This window comes from Indicator indicator, chromosome 5 (assembly GCF_027791375.1).
Source record: "Indicator indicator isolate 239-I01 chromosome 5, UM_Iind_1.1, whole genome shotgun sequence".
NCBI classification, from domain to species: domain Eukaryota; kingdom Metazoa; phylum Chordata; class Aves; order Piciformes; family Indicatoridae; genus Indicator; species Indicator indicator.
Window position 1 is genome coordinate 36,573,273 of NC_072014.1, and position 21,079 is coordinate 36,594,351.

Genomic DNA, 21,079 nt, shown 5'->3' on the forward strand with positions numbered 1-21,079 from the left:
TGTGCTTTGCTCACACTCACCAGAGACCAGCATGTCAGTAAATTTGACTGGGATGAACAGTGTTAATCATCTTGGTTTCAGCCATGATGCATCACTTTGCAGGTATAAAACACAAGGAATGGCAAGAATCTTTTGGTGGTAATAAAATCTTATTCTTCTCTTTTGAAAATATGACCTTATGTTCCTGAGATTAAATTTTAGCCACTGATGAAAGACAGGATTTTAAGTGAGCAGTATTAACACCACCAACCTCTTTTTTCTTCATTTCAAAACTAATGATAAATTTGAGGATATGAAGAAATACTTATTTTCAATTTCCAGCACACTTTCTGGCTTAATTTTTTAAAGATTTTAAAACTGCAGAGTAGAATCAGAGATGTGGCAAATTCATTAGGAAATTAAAGAAAAAGTCACTGGGAAATTAAAGAAATAAGTAGGGTTGCTTTGACTCTCCCAGAGTTTGGACTGGAAGCAAATTAATATCAGATGCAGTGAGATTCTGTTCTCCATAGGCAGCAAAAGTTGAGGTGTTTAAAAAGTGAAGACACGGAGTTTTTCTGCTGCTTGAGTGGTAACCAAGCAGCTGGATAATGTTTGTGGAGTGAGGGAAAAAAAAAAAAGCAGAGCTGTAAGAAACTCACTGCAGTGATTGTGCAAAGGAAGATTTCAGTAAAATTTCTTTCTTTGATGATTTGTTCACAGTATGAAAAGAAAGTGATAGACAAAATGAGTCAAGCACCAACTGACCATTGTGCATGTAGTGAGTTTAAATGGTTTGAATAAGCAATTGTAGGCAAGTAAAATGTAAGTAAATGCAGAACTGTTGTTAGTTCCTCTTAAAGGCAAAATCATGTTTTCTGTTCAGTGATCTTCCTGTTTCTGTTTTGCTAGAAAGACATTAAACAGAGTGTACAAAAGGAAATTATATCTTTGATCAAAATAGCCTGATGAATGCTTCAGCCCCTCCTAGTGAAATAGATCTTTAGAGCTTAGGAGATATCCTTTTCTGTAGCTCCCATTTCAGGAGCCTGATGGCCACAGGGCCCCCTGGCTGGGGTGAGATGCTTGCCCTGAGGCACCCCAGAAACCCCGAAGCCATTGGCTTCCCACAGTCTCCCAAAGAGTCTTTTCCACCGCTTACCAGTCCTCAGCATTCAGAGTTTAGAAGAACCCATCAAACACAGTCCATTGCTGGAGAGGAGGAGACAGCTAATTGTGTCCAGCTGGGCAGGGGAGGGCTGCTGTGGGGTTTGCTGGCAGTGTGCTGGGGTGGGGGGGTGCATGTTTCTCTTGCCTTGCTCTGACCCCCGGTGAACCACAGGCATTTCTTACCTTGCCTTTCCTCTCAGCTGGTAGGATATTTTTCCAGCTCCTAATGCATCTGATTCTGTGATGGCTGAATGCACAGTCATGTGGATAAGAGCTTTTCTGTTACAAACTCCCCAGGTCCAGGGGATTAGATTTGGAAAAGGAGAAAGTCTTAAAATTGGTTTAAATGGATTTTAAAATGGAATTCAATAGGTCAGAGCAAGGGAATAGCCTTGCAAAGGTAAGACAGCCTGCTAAGGTATCCATCAGTAGCTTTTTCAGGTGTGTCTGCTTTTAATTTCTGTTTGCTAAAATGTTTTGGGAAACCTTGCTCCACAGACAGTGAGGATGACAGTGTGCCTTAAACCCAGCTGCAGTGCAGTTAATTAAAAAGTGCGTGCCTAAAGGAGCTGGGAGAAGGATCTGGCTGGATATTGCAATCTCCCACTGCTCAGGGGTGTTAGCTCCCCCCTGGACTCCCCTGCATTTAAGGCTGCAGCTGAATGACTGCAATTCAAACAGGAGGGCTCCACTGCAACATTTTCTCTCTTTCCTTTTCAGTGAGCCAGCAATTACTGCTGTCTAGTCGCATGTGAGTGCTCTTATTATCCAGACCTTTCAGCTGCCTCTCAAATCCACACCTATTGAAAGTCAAGGCAGAAATTTTATGCACAGCACATTCTTCTGCATCCCATTGCATAGGGGCTTTTTATTCCCCCCCGCCCAGTTTTCTTTTTAATTGGAGCCACTATTTTAATTGAAACATTTTGAGTGAAAACAGTCCTGGAAGTAAACGGACAGCAAAGGAGGCAGAAATGGAATTGCTGTAACTTTAATAAATACATTCAGTTTTATTATTTCAAAAGTAGTAATATAATTGCTTTTTCTATTCAGTGGCTGGAGAAGTTTTCACCAATAATAAATAGGATTTTAATGGAAATGGTAGAAATAGTTATGGGCGGTAATAGCCACTAGAGTGTTTGCACTTTTCAAATTAGATGCACATAATTGGTCATAAAAAGAAAATTTCATTTGTTAAAAATCTCTGGAAACATATTGAATGTGTAATGTTGGGAACGATGCTGCCATAGGAATTATTTTCTTGTCATATTTAATAATCAAGATTTAGTCAAGTATTTAAATGCATTTTTTTGCATAAGCAAATAATATATTTGGGAAACATACAAAACTGTGGTTAAAAGCTGTGTTTGAAAATATCACTGACCGCATCACTGAGCAATTATTATGTCCGTGGCACCCAAGTAGTCTTCCCAATTAATTGCTCTATTAAGAGATTTGACTGGTGGAAAACGAACGAGGAGTACTGACAAATCACAAAATCTGCCTTTCTTTCTTTCTTCCTCTGAGTCTCCTTCCCTGTGTCCTGTCTTCTCCCCTCGCCTAGGCCAGATGGTGCGTGGGCGCTCGGTGGTCCTGCAGGCAGCAGGTGAGGGCAGACCCTGCCCAGAGCAGCTCACCCAGCACAGGAGCTGTCCAGTGAAGCCCTGCTACAGTTGGCAGCTGGGCCCATGGTCTCCCTGCAGAGTCCAGGTATGACTTTCTCCAGCATTCTCTAAGGGCTCCTGGGGTTCCCCACAGCTGGAGCCAGTGACAAAAATCATCATTATATGGCAGAATTGATAGAGGCCACCGTTGGTGGGTCAGAAGTGTCTCTGTAGCTATTGAAGGCACTAGTAAGATCCGTAGGAAAGCAGGGCAAGTTCAGGAGTGGTAGACCCCTGCACCTCATCTTCCAGCCATCAGCAGTGATTTATAGCAATATGGGTTCAAGTACTGTGAGCTTATAGAGGTATTAAAGCAGATTTACAGAGTAAATGTGCTTGAGTGGGCATAGTTGTGGTGACCTACAGTTTAATTGTATAAAATAACGCTAATAAGAAAATAGATAAGCTAGATCTCAAGAGAGCTTAGCCTTTTTTATCTTTTTTTTCTCCTCCATTTTTTTCAAACTACTGTATAGCAGGCCTTTCTCCACAAGGTCTTTGGTACAGTAGTGTGAATTATTGCATGAAGTGCTGGTTTCTACTTTCTCCTTATCTTGGCTATCTTTTTAATGATCTAAAACCGGCTGGATTCACCTTGTGATGTGCCAAACCTACACCCAGCACCTTTGCTCAACTCTGGAACCATCATTTTTCACTTGCATTAGACTGAAATTTATTTCATTTTTTTTTCCTCTCTTTGCTGTTTCTTCTCTGCTTATCTGTTAGATCACATTTCCAGTATTAAAAGATATTAGTCAATAACCCAGTTTAAGTAGAGTTGCAATGAAATTTCTTGGGCAAAGTGAAGTCCAGTCAGGCTGCTTAAAGCTGGCTTTGCTGAAATGGCAGTGGCAGAAGTGTGGATGGAGTGGACGAGAGCTCTGTCTAGTCCCAGGGGACATGACCTGTGCTCAGATCTATGGCTGCTTTTCCATATTATACGGTGTAGGAGACTGAAGCCACTAATGCTCAGAAAGACACATCCCTGGAATTCTCTGCTCTGCCCTCTACCATGCTGTGAATGCCTTGAATACCTGTGTGGTTTCTAGATGTAGTAGAGAGATGTGTAGTGAATACTGTGGGTGGCAGAACAGATACCCAGAATTTTCCTAGGTTTTCACAAATTAAATCTGTGACATTCTTTGCACAGTCCAAGATCAGAGAAACAGAAATATATTTAATATAATGAACAGCTTATTGCAATTAGAGGTGTAAATATGGTGCTTGTATATTCTGCACTCAGTATTTATTTATGTAAAATATAAATATTAGAAAATTATAACATCAGCTGATATCTTGCCCAGCTAACATAAGCAAATTCTGTTAAATACTAGGGAAGAGACCTTCAACTGCAGGAACTAACATAACTGGTAAAAGAATTAGTAGGAAAGCTGAATTAATGCACTGGCATACCCCAGATAAATAACACATCATGCAGGTTAAACATGCACATATCCAGAACCCAGCTAAATTTCATCTCAAAGCAAGCAATCCCAGCCTGCCCTCACCTAGATACCATCCCACACTTTCAGTGAGGTAGAGCCTGCTTCTCTCCTTAAATTACTCTGATGTAGTTTCTCTCCCCTTTGCTTTGGAGAGGAGCCATTTTATTCATGTTCACTTCTTTTTAATGAGGTACTTAGGAATTAAATGTAGTTCATAAATACAGGGTGATTTATTCCTGTGCTTTCCTGGCAAAGAAGCTTAAGCTTACTTTCTAAAGAATGCTTTCAGAAATCCTATTCTCAAGGAAGCTTTTTGAAATAAGGTAAATGCATTCTATGGTAAGACCAAAATGCATATTGTGAAAGTGTCTTTCTGTAAGAATATAAACAGGGCAATAAATTATAAGGCTAAAATATTTCTTCCTTGTATTCTGAGATAACTGAGACTGCATTTCTTAATTGTAGAAGGACAGTGTTATGCTAAGTTGACTTCATATGAATGATGTGAGGTGTCTGCAGGATTGGGGCCTGCTAAATGTTGTGAATTGCTGATTTTCACAGTGTGGACATCAGTGCATTGCTGTCCTGGTAATTACATATGTCACAGGCACACCTCTGGCCAGCGTGGGGCTCTTCTGCTGCAGTCAGAGTGATGCAGAACTTGGGAAATGGTCAACAGCTAATCTTGAAGGATTACATTTCATTTATCATTTTCTTGCTAGAGTTGAAATAGTTGACCCTGATTAGCTTAGAAAAAAAATTAAAAATTAGCAGTAGCTGACAGTGTTCATAATTTTTCCATTAAAGGAAAGAAAATGAAATAGCTAAGGCATTATCAAGCCCTGGCTGCCTAGCATTCACAAAGAAGACTGAGAACCCCTCCTTTCTAACGTGTTTTAAAAGCACTCCTCTGAATGTGGTCACGCAATGCTTCCTCATTAGAGAAAACTTTTACATGATTAAATGTTCATCAGCCTGTGAAAGCATTGCCCAATCATCTCCTCACCTAAAAGAACTGTGAACATATATGAACCCCAGGAAAAGCTGAAAAGGGAAAACTTTTCTTGAAGGCACATCTGGGCAAAGTATCTCATTAAGACTGTTAACTCCTGTATTAGTAGTGTGTTCTATGTGGAAAGCATTAAAGAGAAGTTTTGTGTAGATGGTGCCTTATATTAATGCATTGGTCAACTCAGAAGATTACCTGGCTGTCAAACACCATCCTGGTGTGAACCTTTTCCTTATTTTACTGGTGGTTGGTTGCAGTGAGAGGTGGAGATTCTGTGTGGATGCTCTGGAAAGGCTCGGTAACCCCGGGCAGTAGTTAGGGAACCCAGGGTGGGGTCTGCGTCCTCCATAGGGTTACCATAGGAATTTTTGCAGCCAAATGGAAGGAATCCCCTCTGGAAGTCAAATCCCCACAGATTTCCTGTGAGGAGCTTGTGACATGAGGCAAATCCTGGTTCTAGGCAAACCTCAGATGATCACATCTTCCAAGGAAGAGCATTTGCAATACAGATTTGATCCCTCGAGTTCTGAATATGTTGTTGTTTCCCTGGCAGCTCTCCGCTGCATCCTTGGTGTGCCATTACTGCAGTGAACTTCCCCTGATTCCACACTTAATAATTAGATCTTCAAATGTATAACTTTTGGGACATGAATAATTTTGAAGATGATAAAACAGTGTTCCTGCACTGCTTATGACCTTGCCAACTATTCAAAAAAACCCCACCAAACATCTCCTCCTGTAAATATCAGAATAATAGTTTATCTTTTAAGGATGTTCAACTGATTGTGAAAACACATCACTGGTCTTGAAAGCAAGCCAAGCAAGTGGGAGCCACTGTTAAAGAGAGGACTTTTATCTTTAAAATTGTTCCAGAGTCTATGGTTTATATTTATTTTTATTTTAAGCATTGGAAAACAGGAGTGTATTTCCAATGTTGCATAAAAGAATGAAGAGTGTTGCATATGGACTTCTATAGTGGATACTTTATACCCCTCCAAAAAAAGTACTTTTTTCACCTATTTGTATTTATTATACATACAATATGTATTATATATAATATATTTTTTTATCTCAGTATTCAGATAGCTATTTTTATATTGATGTATATATAAATACTTCAATATTATATATGGAAGAATATTGAATATGGAAGAATAAGAACCTTCTGAAAAACTTTTATTATGTTATCTCCAATCATTTAGTTATTCCTGGAGCCCCTTTGAGCTGCAGTTTGATTAGTGCTCATTTCCCCTGTGACTTTTCTCCACACCATCTTCTGTTCCCACCAGCCATTTCCAAGAGCTCTAACCCAACTGACAACTACATGAGTTATTCACACACCATTAATCTCAGACCACGACAGAGGTTTCAGTGGTGAAACAGTAATTTAGAGCAGTAAGTTACATACCGACTACAGTGAAACACAGTGCTAGAAATCTGGCTGCATATAGCAAATCTACACAAATACTTCTCTAAAATGCTTTTGATTAGCAATGGCTCTGAATCCAGCTAGTTATGCTCTTATTTCCCTTTCATTGTGGGTCTGCAACAGAAGAGGAGGAGAGAATGAAAGAGCTGCCAGGTGTGTGCAGGAGAGCAGTTCTTGAGATTCCTGCTAGCAAACCCACTGCTGAATGAATGCACTCGGTGGGAGCCATTCTGTTCTGCAGTTGAAGTCCATTATTTTAAAAGAATCCCTTAGTTCTACAAAAGCAATGTTTCATCCTTCTTCTTGAGTTTTATTTACTGAGTTTTGTAAAGTGCCATTCCCACAAGGCTTCAGGCATGCGTTCATAAAGCATCACTTGGGTTTATGGTGTGCACCTCAAAACAACATTGCAGCTCTCTTTCTCAGACAAGAATGAAACAATTCCAGCCTTTAGGAATAGCTTCAGTACTACAGCACTTACAGCAGCCTCAGCCCTCAATCACTGCTTTAGCCAAACAATATTGATTTTTCTGGTAAAGGAATTCTTCTTTGGCCAGTAGTTTGGTGCATGGCTAAGTGTTTGAGAATTAAGCTGATGAGTGTGGAGTGGCTCAGATGGAGCCTTCTACTGCTCGTTCTTAAGGGATTCAGTGCTAACAGGTGATGGCTGACTTTGGGTGGTGTTCTGGCAGAGTATGTGACACGATCAGTGATCTCTGTCTACTCCAGAACCAATATCTCCTTTTAATAAATTACAGAGGCTGCCAAGTGTGCAATTACCCTTACAGTCTAATTAAATGTGCTGGAAGGGTTTTGCTGCTGCAGGGTTTAAAACTTGTAAGTGCTTATACTGGGCTGTACCATCAAAGCAGGTGAGTGGAAATGTCTGTTCCTTATGGGCCTCTTTAGAGAAGCCAAAAATTTCTATGTTCATGTAACTGGGCACTAATTAAGAATCAGTAAATTCACTAGCTCTAGTAAAAGGCATGTAGGGCTAACCCCAGAGACAGTATTCATATTTTATGGTATCCACCTCTTCTTTCAGCTCTGGTTATGATACATCTTTCTGTGTAGTTCTGCCCTACCTCTGAGCTTCTGTAGAGATGTGTACAGGTGTGAACTTCATCAGTCTTTCCCTAACTGGGATGCTATTGCAGTCCAAAGACTAAATTTATGTCTTTGAAGTCTTCTAAGGTGGAATCAATGTTGTTTCTTCTGTCATCTGCTAACATCAGTGATATGTGCCTCTGTTCCCTCCTGTCATTTTGTAGGGAGGACAGTGTGGAGATGGATTGCAAGTCCGCAACCTCACATGTGTGGTGCATGATGCATCTGTGTCTGCTACATCCAAACCAGTAGAAAATGCATTATGTGGTGAGCTGCCATTGAAAGAGAGTGTGCTGCAGTTACCGTGCTCTGTGCCTTGTCCAGGTAATGTCTTCAGGAAGTCATGGTGCAGTTCTGCCTCTGACAGCTGTCTGAAATGGAGATGCTTCCATAGTTCTGAGTACTGTCAGCCATCATAGTGAGAATTTGTACCTCAGCAGATCAGGTAAATGCTCAGTCTGCTCTTTCTACATCACCTGAAAAATACTTCATTTGGCTTATGAGGAAATGAGATTCCCCATGAAGCAGAAAATCTGAATATTGTAGTCCGCTGGGTGATGAAACTGAGAATGTTTCACTATTATGGCTGTTGTATGCTGAGGTTGTCCTTATCCTTTAAGGCTGATTCCTTTTGAAAACCTGTGGTTTATTCTTTCAACATGCAGGTGACTGCCACCTGACAGAGTGGTCAGAGTGGAGCTCCTGTGAGCTCACCTGCATCCATGGCAGAAGCTTTGAGACAACAGGTCGCCAGTCCCGATCCAGGGCATTTATTGTTCAGCATCCTGAGAACCAGGAAAGCTGCTCTGGGCAAGTGATGGAAACACAGCCTTGCTCAGGTAGTGTGGCCACAGTGCTGCTTCCTCTCATTCAAGAGTTTATTCTCTTGGTTTTGTTGCAAGGTGAAGGCTAACTGGTATTGGTATTGCAGGAGGGAAGTGTTACGACTACCTGTGGAAAACCAGCCTTTGGCGAGACAACGTACGCACAGTGTGGTGTCAGCGCTCAGATGGAATGAATGTCACAGGTATATCTAAAAATTGCCCTGCACAGCTATGAATGAAAAGTCTCCATCCAGGTTTTTCTTCTTCTGCACTGGTTCCTCAGCAGGAAGTTGGACAGACTTCCTAACTCCTCCAGAATTTCAGTTCAGATTTGTGTGTAGGAAAGTCAGATGGGAGCTCACCACCCTTGCTGTCAGGTTAACATCACACATGTATTTCATGAGACTATTTGGATGAGTTATTCCTACTGTTGGGTTGGCCACAGGAAGAAATGAGTGAACATGTACTGAAGGGGCTGCCTGGGCTGGCTTGCACAGCTCTTAGTGCAATCTTCCTGTAACTGTGGAGAACAGGAGAACATCACATGCATGTTAGAGAGCCCGACTTCTGTACCTCTTCTATTCAACACACATCACTCAAACTGGGAGATTCCTGCTGTTGCTGTGACCTACAAATTCTGCCAGTGCAGGATGGAAAAGGAAATTCATGGTCAGCACTTTGAAGCTCCAGGAGAGATTGACAAAGGCAGTAGGGCTTGCACATCCACAGCATCTATCTTAATATGCTTGGGGAGGAATGAGGAGAAAAGAGAAATTAAAATGTAGATGTTCTTACCTGGTTCTACTTATAATGACTAGTTAAGATAATAACAAAAGTTTTACATGCAAAGGTTGCTGAGTAGTTTAAGAACTCATTAACATGTTTTTATTCCTATAGAAGCACAGACTTTCCCAAGTGAGGATGGGCAAAGGCGTTATGTGGATTATGTCTTCTTTTGTAGATAAGACATTAATGAGGACATAGGAGATCTGCATCTAATTCCTTATTCTGTCCCCAGCTTCCTGTGTGGCCTGTGGCAAAGTCCTTAAATCTGTATATCTCTGTTCTCTATTAACAAGATGGGTATGATAATAATTCCCTGCCTTGTTAAAGCAAATTAATTAATGAAATGCCTACAGATATTATGCTAATATGCTCAATAGACTGGTATTTAACTATATAAAATAAGCAAGCAAGCACTTTTTATACTGTGGTGATCCAAGTCAAAAGCATTTTGAAAGATGCCCTTGAAGGCACTGTGTATTTCTTTTCCAGGAGGATGTGCTCTTCGGACAAAACCTGCAGAAGTTCGGCACTGCAGCCCCGCATGCAGAAAACCTTTCTCTTACTGCACACAGGTAACTGCTCACTGCAGAAGATCCTTGAGACATTACCACCACAAAATCTATTCAATTAGCCTTTCTGCCTTACATACATTCCAGGACATAGAAAATAGTTTAGTGTGTCCATGGTACCACCTCGAGGAACCTGTGGGAAGTGCAGTCTGAAAGGGAAATGGAAATCTGCACAAGCGAGTGATGGTGCACTTAACGTTGTGTTACAAGTTTGGGGTTGTTCTGTGAAGAGCTTTAGGAACCTTGTTGTTTAATTTTCATTGAATACTATTGTACTGTCCTATAGAAAATGGACTGTTTCAAAGTTCTGTAAAAGAGGAAATGAGAGTATGCCTTCTCCTGCTCCTCCATGGACAGCCCCAGCAAGCATAGGGGAGCTGTGGCAGCAGGATCACACCATCTCCATACTAGCTTCTAAAGCGAAATCTGCAAGTGATCTTTTTTTACTGAAATGTTGAGCATGTGCAACGTTTGCTGAATTGTGGAGCCACTGCTACAAACACAAGCCCAGAGGTTACAAATAAATGTCCTTTATGCAGTGCCAAACTCCAGAGCAAGAGCTTCCCAAAATGCCATATCCATGTCAGTACTGTACTGAATATAATACAATACTGTACTGGAATACAAAACCCAGAACCCTTAAAGTAGCCACAGGCAGTTAGGGTTTAGATCCTTCAAAAATATAAATAGCCTCTACAGCACTCAGCTTCAGCTGAGGACTCTCTAATGGTTCCTAATTTCTATTATCATGAAAAGTAGCTCTTGGGCAGTTGAATGTGGCTGAGAGGATTCTTACAATCTGCTCAGAGCCTACAGGAACATAAACGTGATGGGTAAGCATGAAGTTATTAGCTACAAAAACTCTTAAAACTCCACTTTTTGTCAAAAAAAAAAAAAAAGCTAAGGATCATATCTGTCAACAAGTGGGAAATGTTGTGGCCATAAAACTGATGTCAAGAGTTAAATTCTTATCACAGACATTGTAAATTGCCTGTTTGGATCATAACTGAAGGTATCAGACCTTCAGACAGGCATTTTAGTTAGAGGATAATTAGCAAAGAAGAACAATCTAAAAATGCTTGTTTAAGGTAGAAATGGAGTAACTGTTTAGCAAACCACAGCCTTCTAAAAAGCTTCTTGAAACTGCTTAGACTGATTCAGATCAATGAATATTTGGCTATGAGAAAGCAAGCTTTGTTTCAGATAGCCTTGTGAAATACTGGAGTGGAAACACATGGGGTGGGTTTGAGTCTGAAGTGGACCTGTTTCTTGTTCATCTCTTCTAATGCCCAGCAGGGGCAGTGGAAAACCTGTTACTGACAGGAAGAGTTTGGATCAAGCCACATGCCTGTTACCAAACCTGTTAAGATGCAAATGTTTGTGTGTTGGGCTTTTCTGTAATTGCTGACTCTTCAGCCAATTCCCCAAATACCTTTTAGGCTTTTGAACTGAAACAGGTTTGCTGGCACTGGTTGCTGGCTTGTTTGGCTTGGTGGTGATTAAGTTGCACATGTGGGATTTACCTTGCAGTTTCTTCATAGTTTGCCTACGATTTGCACTGTTCTATGAGAGGATACTGTTTGGTTTAATACTGAGTTCCCTTTTATCACCTAGAGAGGAGTCTGCGGATGTGAGCGAGGATATACGGAAATAATGAGATCAAATGGTGTCCTGGATTACTGCATGAAGGTACCAGGTTTAGAAGATAAGAAAGCTGATGTTAAGACCATTGCTGGAAAAAATAAACCTGTCAACTCAAAAATGCATGACATTTTCAAAGGATGGTCTATTCAACCATTTAATCCAGGTGAAAAACTTAAATATGAATGGAATAAATTGTCCTTACAAGTTTCTAAGGAAGAAAGATACAGGCTTTGTAGATCATAACATCAGAGATTGTGTCTGGGAGCTGCAGAGCCGCCTCCCAGTTTCTAACTTGCATGCCATCTTTCATTCCTTTGTGACTGTATAGAGTAATCACAATCTCTTATGTTGAAAGATAGCAAAGACAGAATGAAGCAATAATATTTTGCAAAAGTATGCTCGTGTGATTTGGGGGGATGCTTAGAACCATTATCTGATAATGTTTCTAGAAGTAATACTTTTGCATCAGGAAAGATACTGATCACTAGCACTTCAGAAGATTCAGAGCAGAAAGTCCTTAAGATTTCATTAAAGAAAACATTGATTGTTTCTTGCCATGTTTCAGAAGTATATGATAAAAAGAAACAGCGTAGAAAGTATCGAGTTTAGAGTTTTAGTTGTTGACCTTAAGACATTTTAAAAAACTCTACAAAAAGCAGGAAGGCTGCTGTGCACAAGCTGTGCCTCCCACGTGGGACTTCCACACTACAAAATGCTTCCCAGTTGGAACTGCATACTGGATGTGCCCAGATTGGTCCACAGGACCAGTGCTGTACCTGTAATAGCTGATTACCATTTTGATTGCTTTTCTGCAAGATTAGTTTCTTAAAAATTAATTTCTAAAATGCAAATAGGACTTTAAAATGGGAATCAGAGGTGTCAGGTGCATCAAGTTTTACTGCAATGCATTAGTTCTCCCTTTATTCTAAAATACTGGCGGTGCACTCTTCCCCCTTTTCTGTTACCTGACACTGCATTTGTTTCCTATTAGTTTCTAATGAACAGGAGACTTCAGAAAACATGCCACGAAAGGTTCTGTTGCAGGATTCAGGGAGTCATAATTCTGTCTGATATATGTGATCACACTTTGAATGTTACATTTACATATTTGATTTGCATGCAGCAGTTAACCTTTGCGTTGACAGTCTCTGAGCTCTTAGAGCTCGGTCCAAAGCCTTTTAAAGTAGGCTGGTTTTCGATCAGACCCATCATCCAGAAGCCCACGCAGTTCACCAGCAGTTTGAGTCACAGGTTTGGGGTTAATTGCCTTTTTGTCAGCATCTGTGGCCCTCTGTAGGCTGTCTCACTCAGGTGTCATGTCTTCAGCTGGTACCTTTACAGGGTTAGATCCTCTTTCTAAATCGACGTTCGAGGCTGCAACCTTGACAGCTTCTGGTGGGCTTGACCTCAGTGCAGCATTTGTGAGCCAGTTCTTCCCCAGGGATTACAAGACTACAAGAAAGAGGGACTAAGGAGCTTTTACAGAACACGGTGTTATTTAATTTTAGGGTAGAAATGTTATAGAAACAATACTCGGGAAAGGAATAAATGTCCTCCATGTGTGCTAAGTGTATCATCAACCCCATGGCATCCTGCAGCTACTCTCCAGCCTGTATGTGCCCTTGAGACCCCAGCTCAAGGCTAGTGCTCTTCAAATCACTCCCCTTTGTCTAACTTCCTGACAACATATGTAATTACTCTCCTTAAACAGGCTCTCAGGCTTACAAGTCTGGGGGTTTACAATTACTGCTAGCTGAGCATGAAACCCGTGTTACCTACTGGTTACACTCTTGATAGTGGGGCTGTGGTGAGTGCTCCCTATATGGATGGCATTTACCACCCTTTAGTGCCATGGTCCTTGACATTTGTGTATGTCTAAGGGCTTATATTTGTCAGTGCAAGTATATGTGCCTTTCTCCAGTTAATTTGTAGTTTCCCTTCCCGTTTACAGTTTGGAACACAAATTTTATTACTATTTAATGAGGCTGTTCTTTAAATGCTCTATAGGAGCACACGGAACTGGTTTCAAATCAGGCTGTATGTTTCCTTTCATTAAAACACTGAGAGGCTAGAGTTGAGGTACAGAAACTTTTTTTTCAAGTTGAGAGGCAATTTAAATAACTTTATTTAAATTGTAGGATGAGATGATCCGGTGCCTTTGTGTTGGGGATGGAGAGCATAGCTGCCTTCATAGCACACATGATGGGATGCTTTTTTGTGTCTATGACAGTCCCTTTTCAGGACTACTAAATGTTTCTTGGTCTTCTTCACTTGAGAAATCAACAAATTTCATGCCCGGACTTGAGAAAAAAAAAAAACCAAACCAAACCCAGACCTGATGGAGCTCTTCTCACGTGGGAGATAGGCTGTAAGCATTCAGAGGAGGAAAGAAAATCTGTGAGAGGTACTCAGCTTTTCCACAAAGCCTGGAAGGAATTTAAAAAACAAAAAAAAAAAAAGGAAAATAAAGGGAATCTGATTAAATGTTTCCCATTGAAAAAGTTAATCATTTCAACACAAAATGTAAAACAGGCTCAGTGATTGTCTGAGAAGTCACACTCTGCTCGCATGACTGAGTTTGAAATGGCCTCTGTCAACCATGTCTGTGGGCACAGCGTTGGTTCGTTTTCCTGCCTCCAGTATGTATTAACAGCTCTGCGGATGTGAATCAGCTCAGACTACTGCTGCACAGAAAAAACACCATCGCTTCTTCCCACCAGGAAAACTGTACAGCCAGGACTGAGCAAGAAACAGGAATACTGATCTTTTAAAATTATTATTATTATTATTAATGCAAAGCTTGTAACCGAGGACATGTCCAAGCAATGCATTTCGAGACTTACTATCAGAAGGAAATGTTTCAACACGCTTAAGGTCACATGTACCTGGAGGGGTTCCAGCAGGAGTTGCAGAGTCATTGCAACCCAAACAGCCCTATCAAGCGCTTTACCTTCTCTTAAAGGCAGTTATGCCCCCTCCTCCTCCTGTGGCCTGACTCAAAATCTCTTGCACAACTTTATCCCTCTTACTGTTACAAAGTGTATTCTTGTTTTTATTCTAAGCCGAATTTATGCCCATTTGTGGCTCAAATATTCTTCAGCTCTTAAGTAGCTTGTTCACTTGTACTTGCTGGTCTTCACCCCAGCTGACTCCCAATTACAGAGAACAATCCCATCCCTTCTTAGTCCTCTTTCCTTTTGGCTAAGCGTGTTAGGTGTTACCTGCATTTCTATCTGGGTCAGCTCAGCATTGAACTGCCTTTGCCTGAGACTTCTGAGTGCATGTACTGCACTCATCATAGAATCATAGAATGGTTTGGTTTGGAATGGATCCTAAAGATCATCTAGTTCCAGGGCCTCTTGCAATAGACTAGGTTGCTCAAAGCCACATCCAGCCTGTCCATGAACACTCCCAGGGAGGCAACATCTGCAACATCTCTGAGCAACCTGTTCCAAGTGCATCACTACCCTCACAGTGATTTTTTTTCCTTAGATCTATTTTAAATCTGCCCTCTTTAAGTTGAAGCCATTACCCCTTGTCTTGTCACTACATGTCCTTGTAGAAAGTTCCTCTCCAGCTCTCTTGCAGACGCCCTTACTGAAGGAAGGCTGCAATATTGAAGCCTATTAGTAGGCTGAACAGCCCTAACTTTCTCTGATTGCTTTCATAGTAGAGGTGTTCCATCCCTCTGATCATCTTCAAGATCCAACTCTGGACTCACTCCAACAGGGCCATGGCCTTTCTGTGTTGAGGACCCCCAAATCTGGACACACTGCTCCAGGTGGGGTCTCACAAGAGCAGAATAAAGGAGAATCACCTCCCTCAAGCTGCTGCCCATGCTTCTTTTGATGCAGCCCAGGATATGGTTGGTTTTCTGGGCTGCAAACACACATTGCTGAGTCATGCTGAGGTTCTTGTGAACCAACAACCCCCAGGTCCTTCTTCTCATGGTTGCTCTCAATCCGTTTTCTGCTCAACCTGTGTTTGTACTTAGAATTGCCCCAACCAAGGTGCAGCCAGAGAAGAGGTGATGGAATAATATTGTTTTGGAAAACTGAAACAAAGAGTTCATTAGTTTTTATTGAGAGAAATCTACACTACTTATGAAGTCAAGATTTTTGTTTTAGAATTATTTTTGCAGGGTTTTTTTTTCTGTCAAAAAAGTGGGGGTTATGGATTATTCTCAGCCAGTCCTTGCAGTGTTTCCCATCAATAATGCTACTTATTTTGCTTGTCTGCTTTTTCTTTACTTAATCTCTTAAGAATTTGTGTATTTTAGAATAAAGTTTTTTATTCTCCTCTTTTCTCCCTCTGTCCTTTTTCCTCGTCTTCCAACAGATGGTAAACTAAAGATGTGGGTGTATGGAGTATCGGCTGGTGGGTTCCTCATCATAGTTTTCCTCATTTTTACATCCTACCTGATGTGGTGAGTATGGGTGTGTTTTGTCCTTAAATAAAAGTTTTTATGTAAACAACTGATAATGTAACACAACACTGTGTTGCAGGGATTTCATCCTCAAGGCCTTAGGAAGGGATAGAGCTTGGATTACTTAACTGCCTCCATTTGGCCTCTCCCTCAGAGTAATTTAAAGCTCTCCAAATTGTAACTGTTAACAGAAGAAGTTGTGAAGAAGTACGGCGGTCATGCAGGGAAATAGTTCTTTTTTGTTATCAATAGGCCCTTATATTTATTCAGACTTATGCTGGGATTAGAAAGGGTTTTTTAACTGTATTCTTTAAAAAAAAAAAAAAGATGAAGTAAAACTGAAAAAAGGCAACGAGGCTGATTGGATCCAGGAGCTGGCTTCTGCTCAAGGAAAGGCTAAATAGAATAGGGGCATTCAGTTGGAAAATGATGTTTGATGTGGGAATACAATAGAGATCTATGAAATCATGAATGGAGCAGAAAAGGGCACTAGGGAATTTTTATTTCCCACAATATAAGAAGTAGGAGGCACCTGATGAAATGATCGTTTAAAATAAACAAAGGATTCTCTTTTTCACATAGTGCATTACTAACCTTGTGAGCTCACTGCTGCCAGGGACTGTGCATGCCAGGAAGATAAATGGATTCAAAGATGGCATAACAGTTCACAGGAGATTGGGTCTCTTGGTGTTAATTGTGGTTTGCTCCTGCTCAGGAAATCCCTAAATAGGTTTTTGCAGTGAACACGTCAGGTGAAAATATGTCCTGTGTCTATGTCAGTGCTGTTCCCAGCCACTGTTAGATATAGGGTACTGAGTATATCGAAGCCCTGGTCTACACCAGGGCATCACTGGTGCTTGGCTTTACTGGTAGGGGATTGCAAAGCAGCAATGACCCCAGGAAGGCATGGTAGTCCTGGCCTGACAGAGCTAGTGTTGTGTTCTCTGGTTTGAATATGTGCAAAGGTGCTGCCATTGATGCCCTTTGGAGAATACAGAGGGAGCAGTGGCCATCGTTCCTGTGTCCTGCCGTGCCCACATCTATCTCTGAGGACCACAGAGCTGGTCTAGGCTTTATAAATGTTAACAGTGCTGCTGTCCCACCCCCTGCCAGAACAAGGCAGGCAGTCAGAGAGTCACAATGGTGACCTGACAGCATCTTTGCCTGCTTTCACCCAAAATCACTTCATTCTCTCTCACTCTCTTAGTCTTTCTCTCAGTCTCTGTTTTCAGTTAGAATCTTAAATAACAGGGTTTGGATGCCACTTAGAAGATGCAGCTTCCTTATTTTCCAAGTCATGTCACTGACATTTCTCTATGGTTGCACAGTGGACTTTAAAAATTACATAGTTCTCCATCACTCAAAAGCTGGGGAGGAAGTGTATTCCTCAGTATAATTATTGTTGCTTCAATACCATGCCAAAGGAAAAAAAAAATGAGAATATCCCACTCCTAGACAGTTCTTGTTTCCGTTTTTCTGCAAGGTATTCCTTGTTTTGTCAGCTGTGAGAAGACATGGGAGACAAATATACTTTATTTCCTCTCCAGATGAAGGGCACAGCTGGCTGCCCATTTTCAGCAGGCTGTGTGTGTCTGTATCACACAGGTAATAGCACTCAAGCAGGTCCAGGTGGTTTTTCCTGGAAGCAGTCGCTGTACCGCAGTGTCACCTAGTTGGGAAAATGAAATTGCCAGCGTGGGAAGTTGATTTCTTTTTTTTCTTGAAGCTTGGGTTTTGATGATGTTTCTGAGTTTATGACAACTTATAATTTTGTCTCCTGAAATATTTGTCTTTTTCTTGCAGCAAAAAAACAAAGCCACATCAAAGCACTCCTCCACAGCAGAAGCCTCTAACCTTAGCCTACGATGGAGACATTGACATGTAACATAAAAAACAAATCCAAATGTAGACATCGACTGCCTTAACTGCTTTCTTTTTTGGAACTCTCCGACTTCTCAGTTTTTTGAGGAATCTCTTGATGTGTAATATACTGGGCAGAAGTATTGCAAGCTTAAAATTTTGCCACCTCTTTATTAAAAAAAAAAAAAAATAATTGAGTCAAAGACTTGGATCTTGTGAAACTTTTCTGAGGAGGCCAGAAAATACATCTCTTCCTGTTGAGCAATGGGAATGAAAAAAAAAAAAATACAAGAGAATCTACAGACATCAAAAGGAATTAGTGAAAAAGAAGAAGAAAAAAAAAAAGGCATGACAATCCTGAGGAAAATGTGACATTTACTGTAAATGACAAGTTTGACACAGCATCATTATGCACTATATTAGTGCAGGTTCTTTATTCTTCACATATTTCAACAATGAGTTTTCTAGTGTTTACATTTCGTTCAAAGACTTTAAAACCAGATCATGTATTTTGAGAAACACAAGGAAGAATGAGTTGAAGTGTCTGAAGTTATCAGGATTTTTAAAGTTTCTTCCTTCTTATCCTGTTTTCTAGTCTGGAATATGATTTTGCTTCATTTCCACCTACAGGACAGAATAAGGATTGTTATGGAAAAAAAGCATAGGTGGTTTCTTAACCAAGACTATTTTTTAAAAAGTCAAGTAGACAGGTGTTTTGATGAATGGCTAGAGGAGCTGATTGTTTAGAAAGTATTTTAAATTAAATTAAAACCATGTAGATACATTAAGGCCAGTTTAAATTGTTAATTCATTTTAATTAATACAAACTCTGCTTTTATATTTCAATTTTCTTATCTGAAATCTTTATAAATTCTTTTTTTTAATTTAATTACCTGACCTCATTTAATAGACATCAAACACAAATGCAGTTTGTAGAGGGTCTTGCTTTTTTTAAATGTTTGAAAACCACTGAGAAGTTAGGTGTTGTAAACATCTGGGAACATTTGAAGAGGGTAAGTGTTTATAATAGTGTGTGTTGCAAGTAAGAAAGTGCCATCTTGTGGTATTGACTTGTATTTATAAGCAAATAAAATGCTAAAGGGAGTGAGAAAATTGCTTCTGGTATGTGGAATTAAATGTGTGTAAACAACATTTGTTATTAGTCTTTTACTGTGTCTGAGATTGGGCTTGAATTTCAAACAATTCTGGTGCTTTTTGTGTTGTAGTGATTAGTGGAAGAAAAATTGCAGACAAGTACAAGTTGAGAGAATAATTACTGATCTGGAGAATGCTTGGTCCCCTTTTTAGCTCAATGCAGCTGCTTATTCCAATGATTAGAAAGAAAAGAAGGAAAAAAAATTAGTACCAGCCTAGCACCTACGTGGTCCTTCCTGATCTGCGGTTAGCTCACAGTTGATCTCCAGAAGTCCCTTCCAGCCCCTATCATTCTTTGATTCTATGACACAAGAGAAGGATATAGGCAGGGCTGTAGGCAGTGCTCATCTTGTTCTGTTGATATTCAAGCTTTGTAGAGGGATTTCAATATTGTGGTTTTATTGGAAAAATGATGGTGATGCAGACAGGTTTTCTTCCCCAGGTCAAGATCCCACCTGTCCAGCGTTTCTCCTGCAGCACTGAATCGAGATGATACTGTGTTATCAAAGCAAGATCAGGGGTGTGCTTTCCTCTTTCTGCATTTAAAAGGGAAAAAAAAAAAAAAAAGGCTGATGAAATTGTGAGGGGAAATTCCATCACTTTTTTTCTGGCCCTGAAGATGGTCTCCTACTTGCTATCTTTGAGCTATAATCACGTGTAACACAGGATTTGATGTTCCCTGACAGCATGGGGACCTAAATTAATGTTGCTCTGTACTGAACCTTTGAATCATAGAATCAAGAAGGCTGGAAGAGACCTCAAAGATCATCGAGTCCAACCTGTCACCCTAAACCTCATGACTATCTAAACCATGGCACCAAGTGCCACGTCCAATCCCCTCTTGAACACCTCCAGGGATGGTGACTCCACCACCTCCCTGGGCAGCCCATTCCAATGGCCAACCACTCTCTCTGTGAAGAACTTTCTCCTCACCTCCAGCCTAAACCTCCCCTGGCGCAGCTTGAGACTGTGTCCTCTTGTTCTGGTAACACAGTCTAGGTAACTTAGACTAAATCTTAGGAATAAGTTCTTCAGTATGAGGGTGGTGAGGCCCTGAAATAGGTTGCCTAGAGTGGTTGTGGATGCGCCCTCCCTGGAGGTGTTTAAGGTCAGATTGGATGAGGCTTTGGGCAGCCAAGTCTAGTTTAGAGGTGTCCCTGTCCATGGCAGGGGGCGTTGTAGTAGATGGTCTCTGAGGTCTCTTCCAACCTGAGCCATTCTATGATTCTATGAATATGTATAAAGTAAGAGTTACAAGGGAAGTACTGATCTAATGCCATTAGGAAGAACACTGTCAAGTCTTAGTATATTTTGCCTGCAGTCTATGACGTGAGTAGAATGGTACTCACTGAATAATGAAGCAATGAACTCCATCAAGCAAGCTGTTTACAAAGGCATCAGGGTAGAAGAGTTGGTGTAATGATGGCAAAAGTACAGCTGAACACATGGTCATTGCCCTCAACAACAGGGGAAATTAACAGTCCCAACGGTGATGTCCAGGTGTGGGCTGTATGGTGAGCTGTCCAGGGGAGAGAAGGAGTTCCAGATACAACGCTGAAAGTGTTTGTACTGAGCAGATGGAGCTAGTGTTGTGCTTCAGTTTGGTGGCCTTCATGCAGCCTTTGTCCACTTGTGCTATAGCACCTTCTGGCCAAAGCCTTGCAGGGTCTCCAGGGGACTGGCCATGGTTCATACTGGGGCTGGTCAACTGGCTGTGTAGCTGTGGGCTGTGCAGGGTGCATGTAGCCAAGAGACAAGATCTGCTGCAGAGCTGCTTCAGTTCAGTAAAGCCCTTTAGGGAATGAGGGCACCTGTTTGACTTAGACTAGACACAACGAAGACATTTTCAGTGCTGAGAGTGGTAAAACACTGGAACACGTTGCTCAGAGAGGCAGTAGACGCCCCATATGTGGAGATACTTAAGGCCAGGCTGTATGGGGCTCTGAGCAACCTGGTCTAGTTGAGGCTGTCCATGCTCAGTGCAAGGGGGTTGGCTGGACTAGATGACCTTT

The 21,079-nt window shown here is 41.0% G+C and overlaps 1 protein-coding gene across 1 annotated transcript in view; it reads left to right on the plus strand.

The window, feature by feature from the left end:
- The window catches only part of THSD7B (thrombospondin type 1 domain containing 7B), a 277,058-nt gene extending 259,121 nt beyond the window's left edge, over positions 1-17,937 (plus strand). The window contains exons 21-29 of the mRNA XM_054381025.1: positions 2,714-2,859; positions 7,968-8,127; positions 8,469-8,642; positions 8,735-8,832; positions 9,215-9,332; positions 9,903-9,985; positions 11,597-11,789; positions 15,965-16,052; positions 17,856-17,937. Of these exons, the coding sequence (XP_054237000.1) occupies positions 2,714-2,859; positions 7,968-8,127; positions 8,469-8,642; positions 8,735-8,832; positions 9,215-9,332; positions 9,903-9,985; positions 11,597-11,789; positions 15,965-16,052; positions 17,856-17,937 (1,142 nt within the window). The remainder of the gene's footprint in view (positions 1-2,713; positions 2,860-7,967; positions 8,128-8,468; positions 8,643-8,734; positions 8,833-9,214; positions 9,333-9,902; positions 9,986-11,596; positions 11,790-15,964; positions 16,053-17,855) is intronic.
- The last annotated feature ends 3,142 nt before the right edge of the window (positions 17,938-21,079 follow it).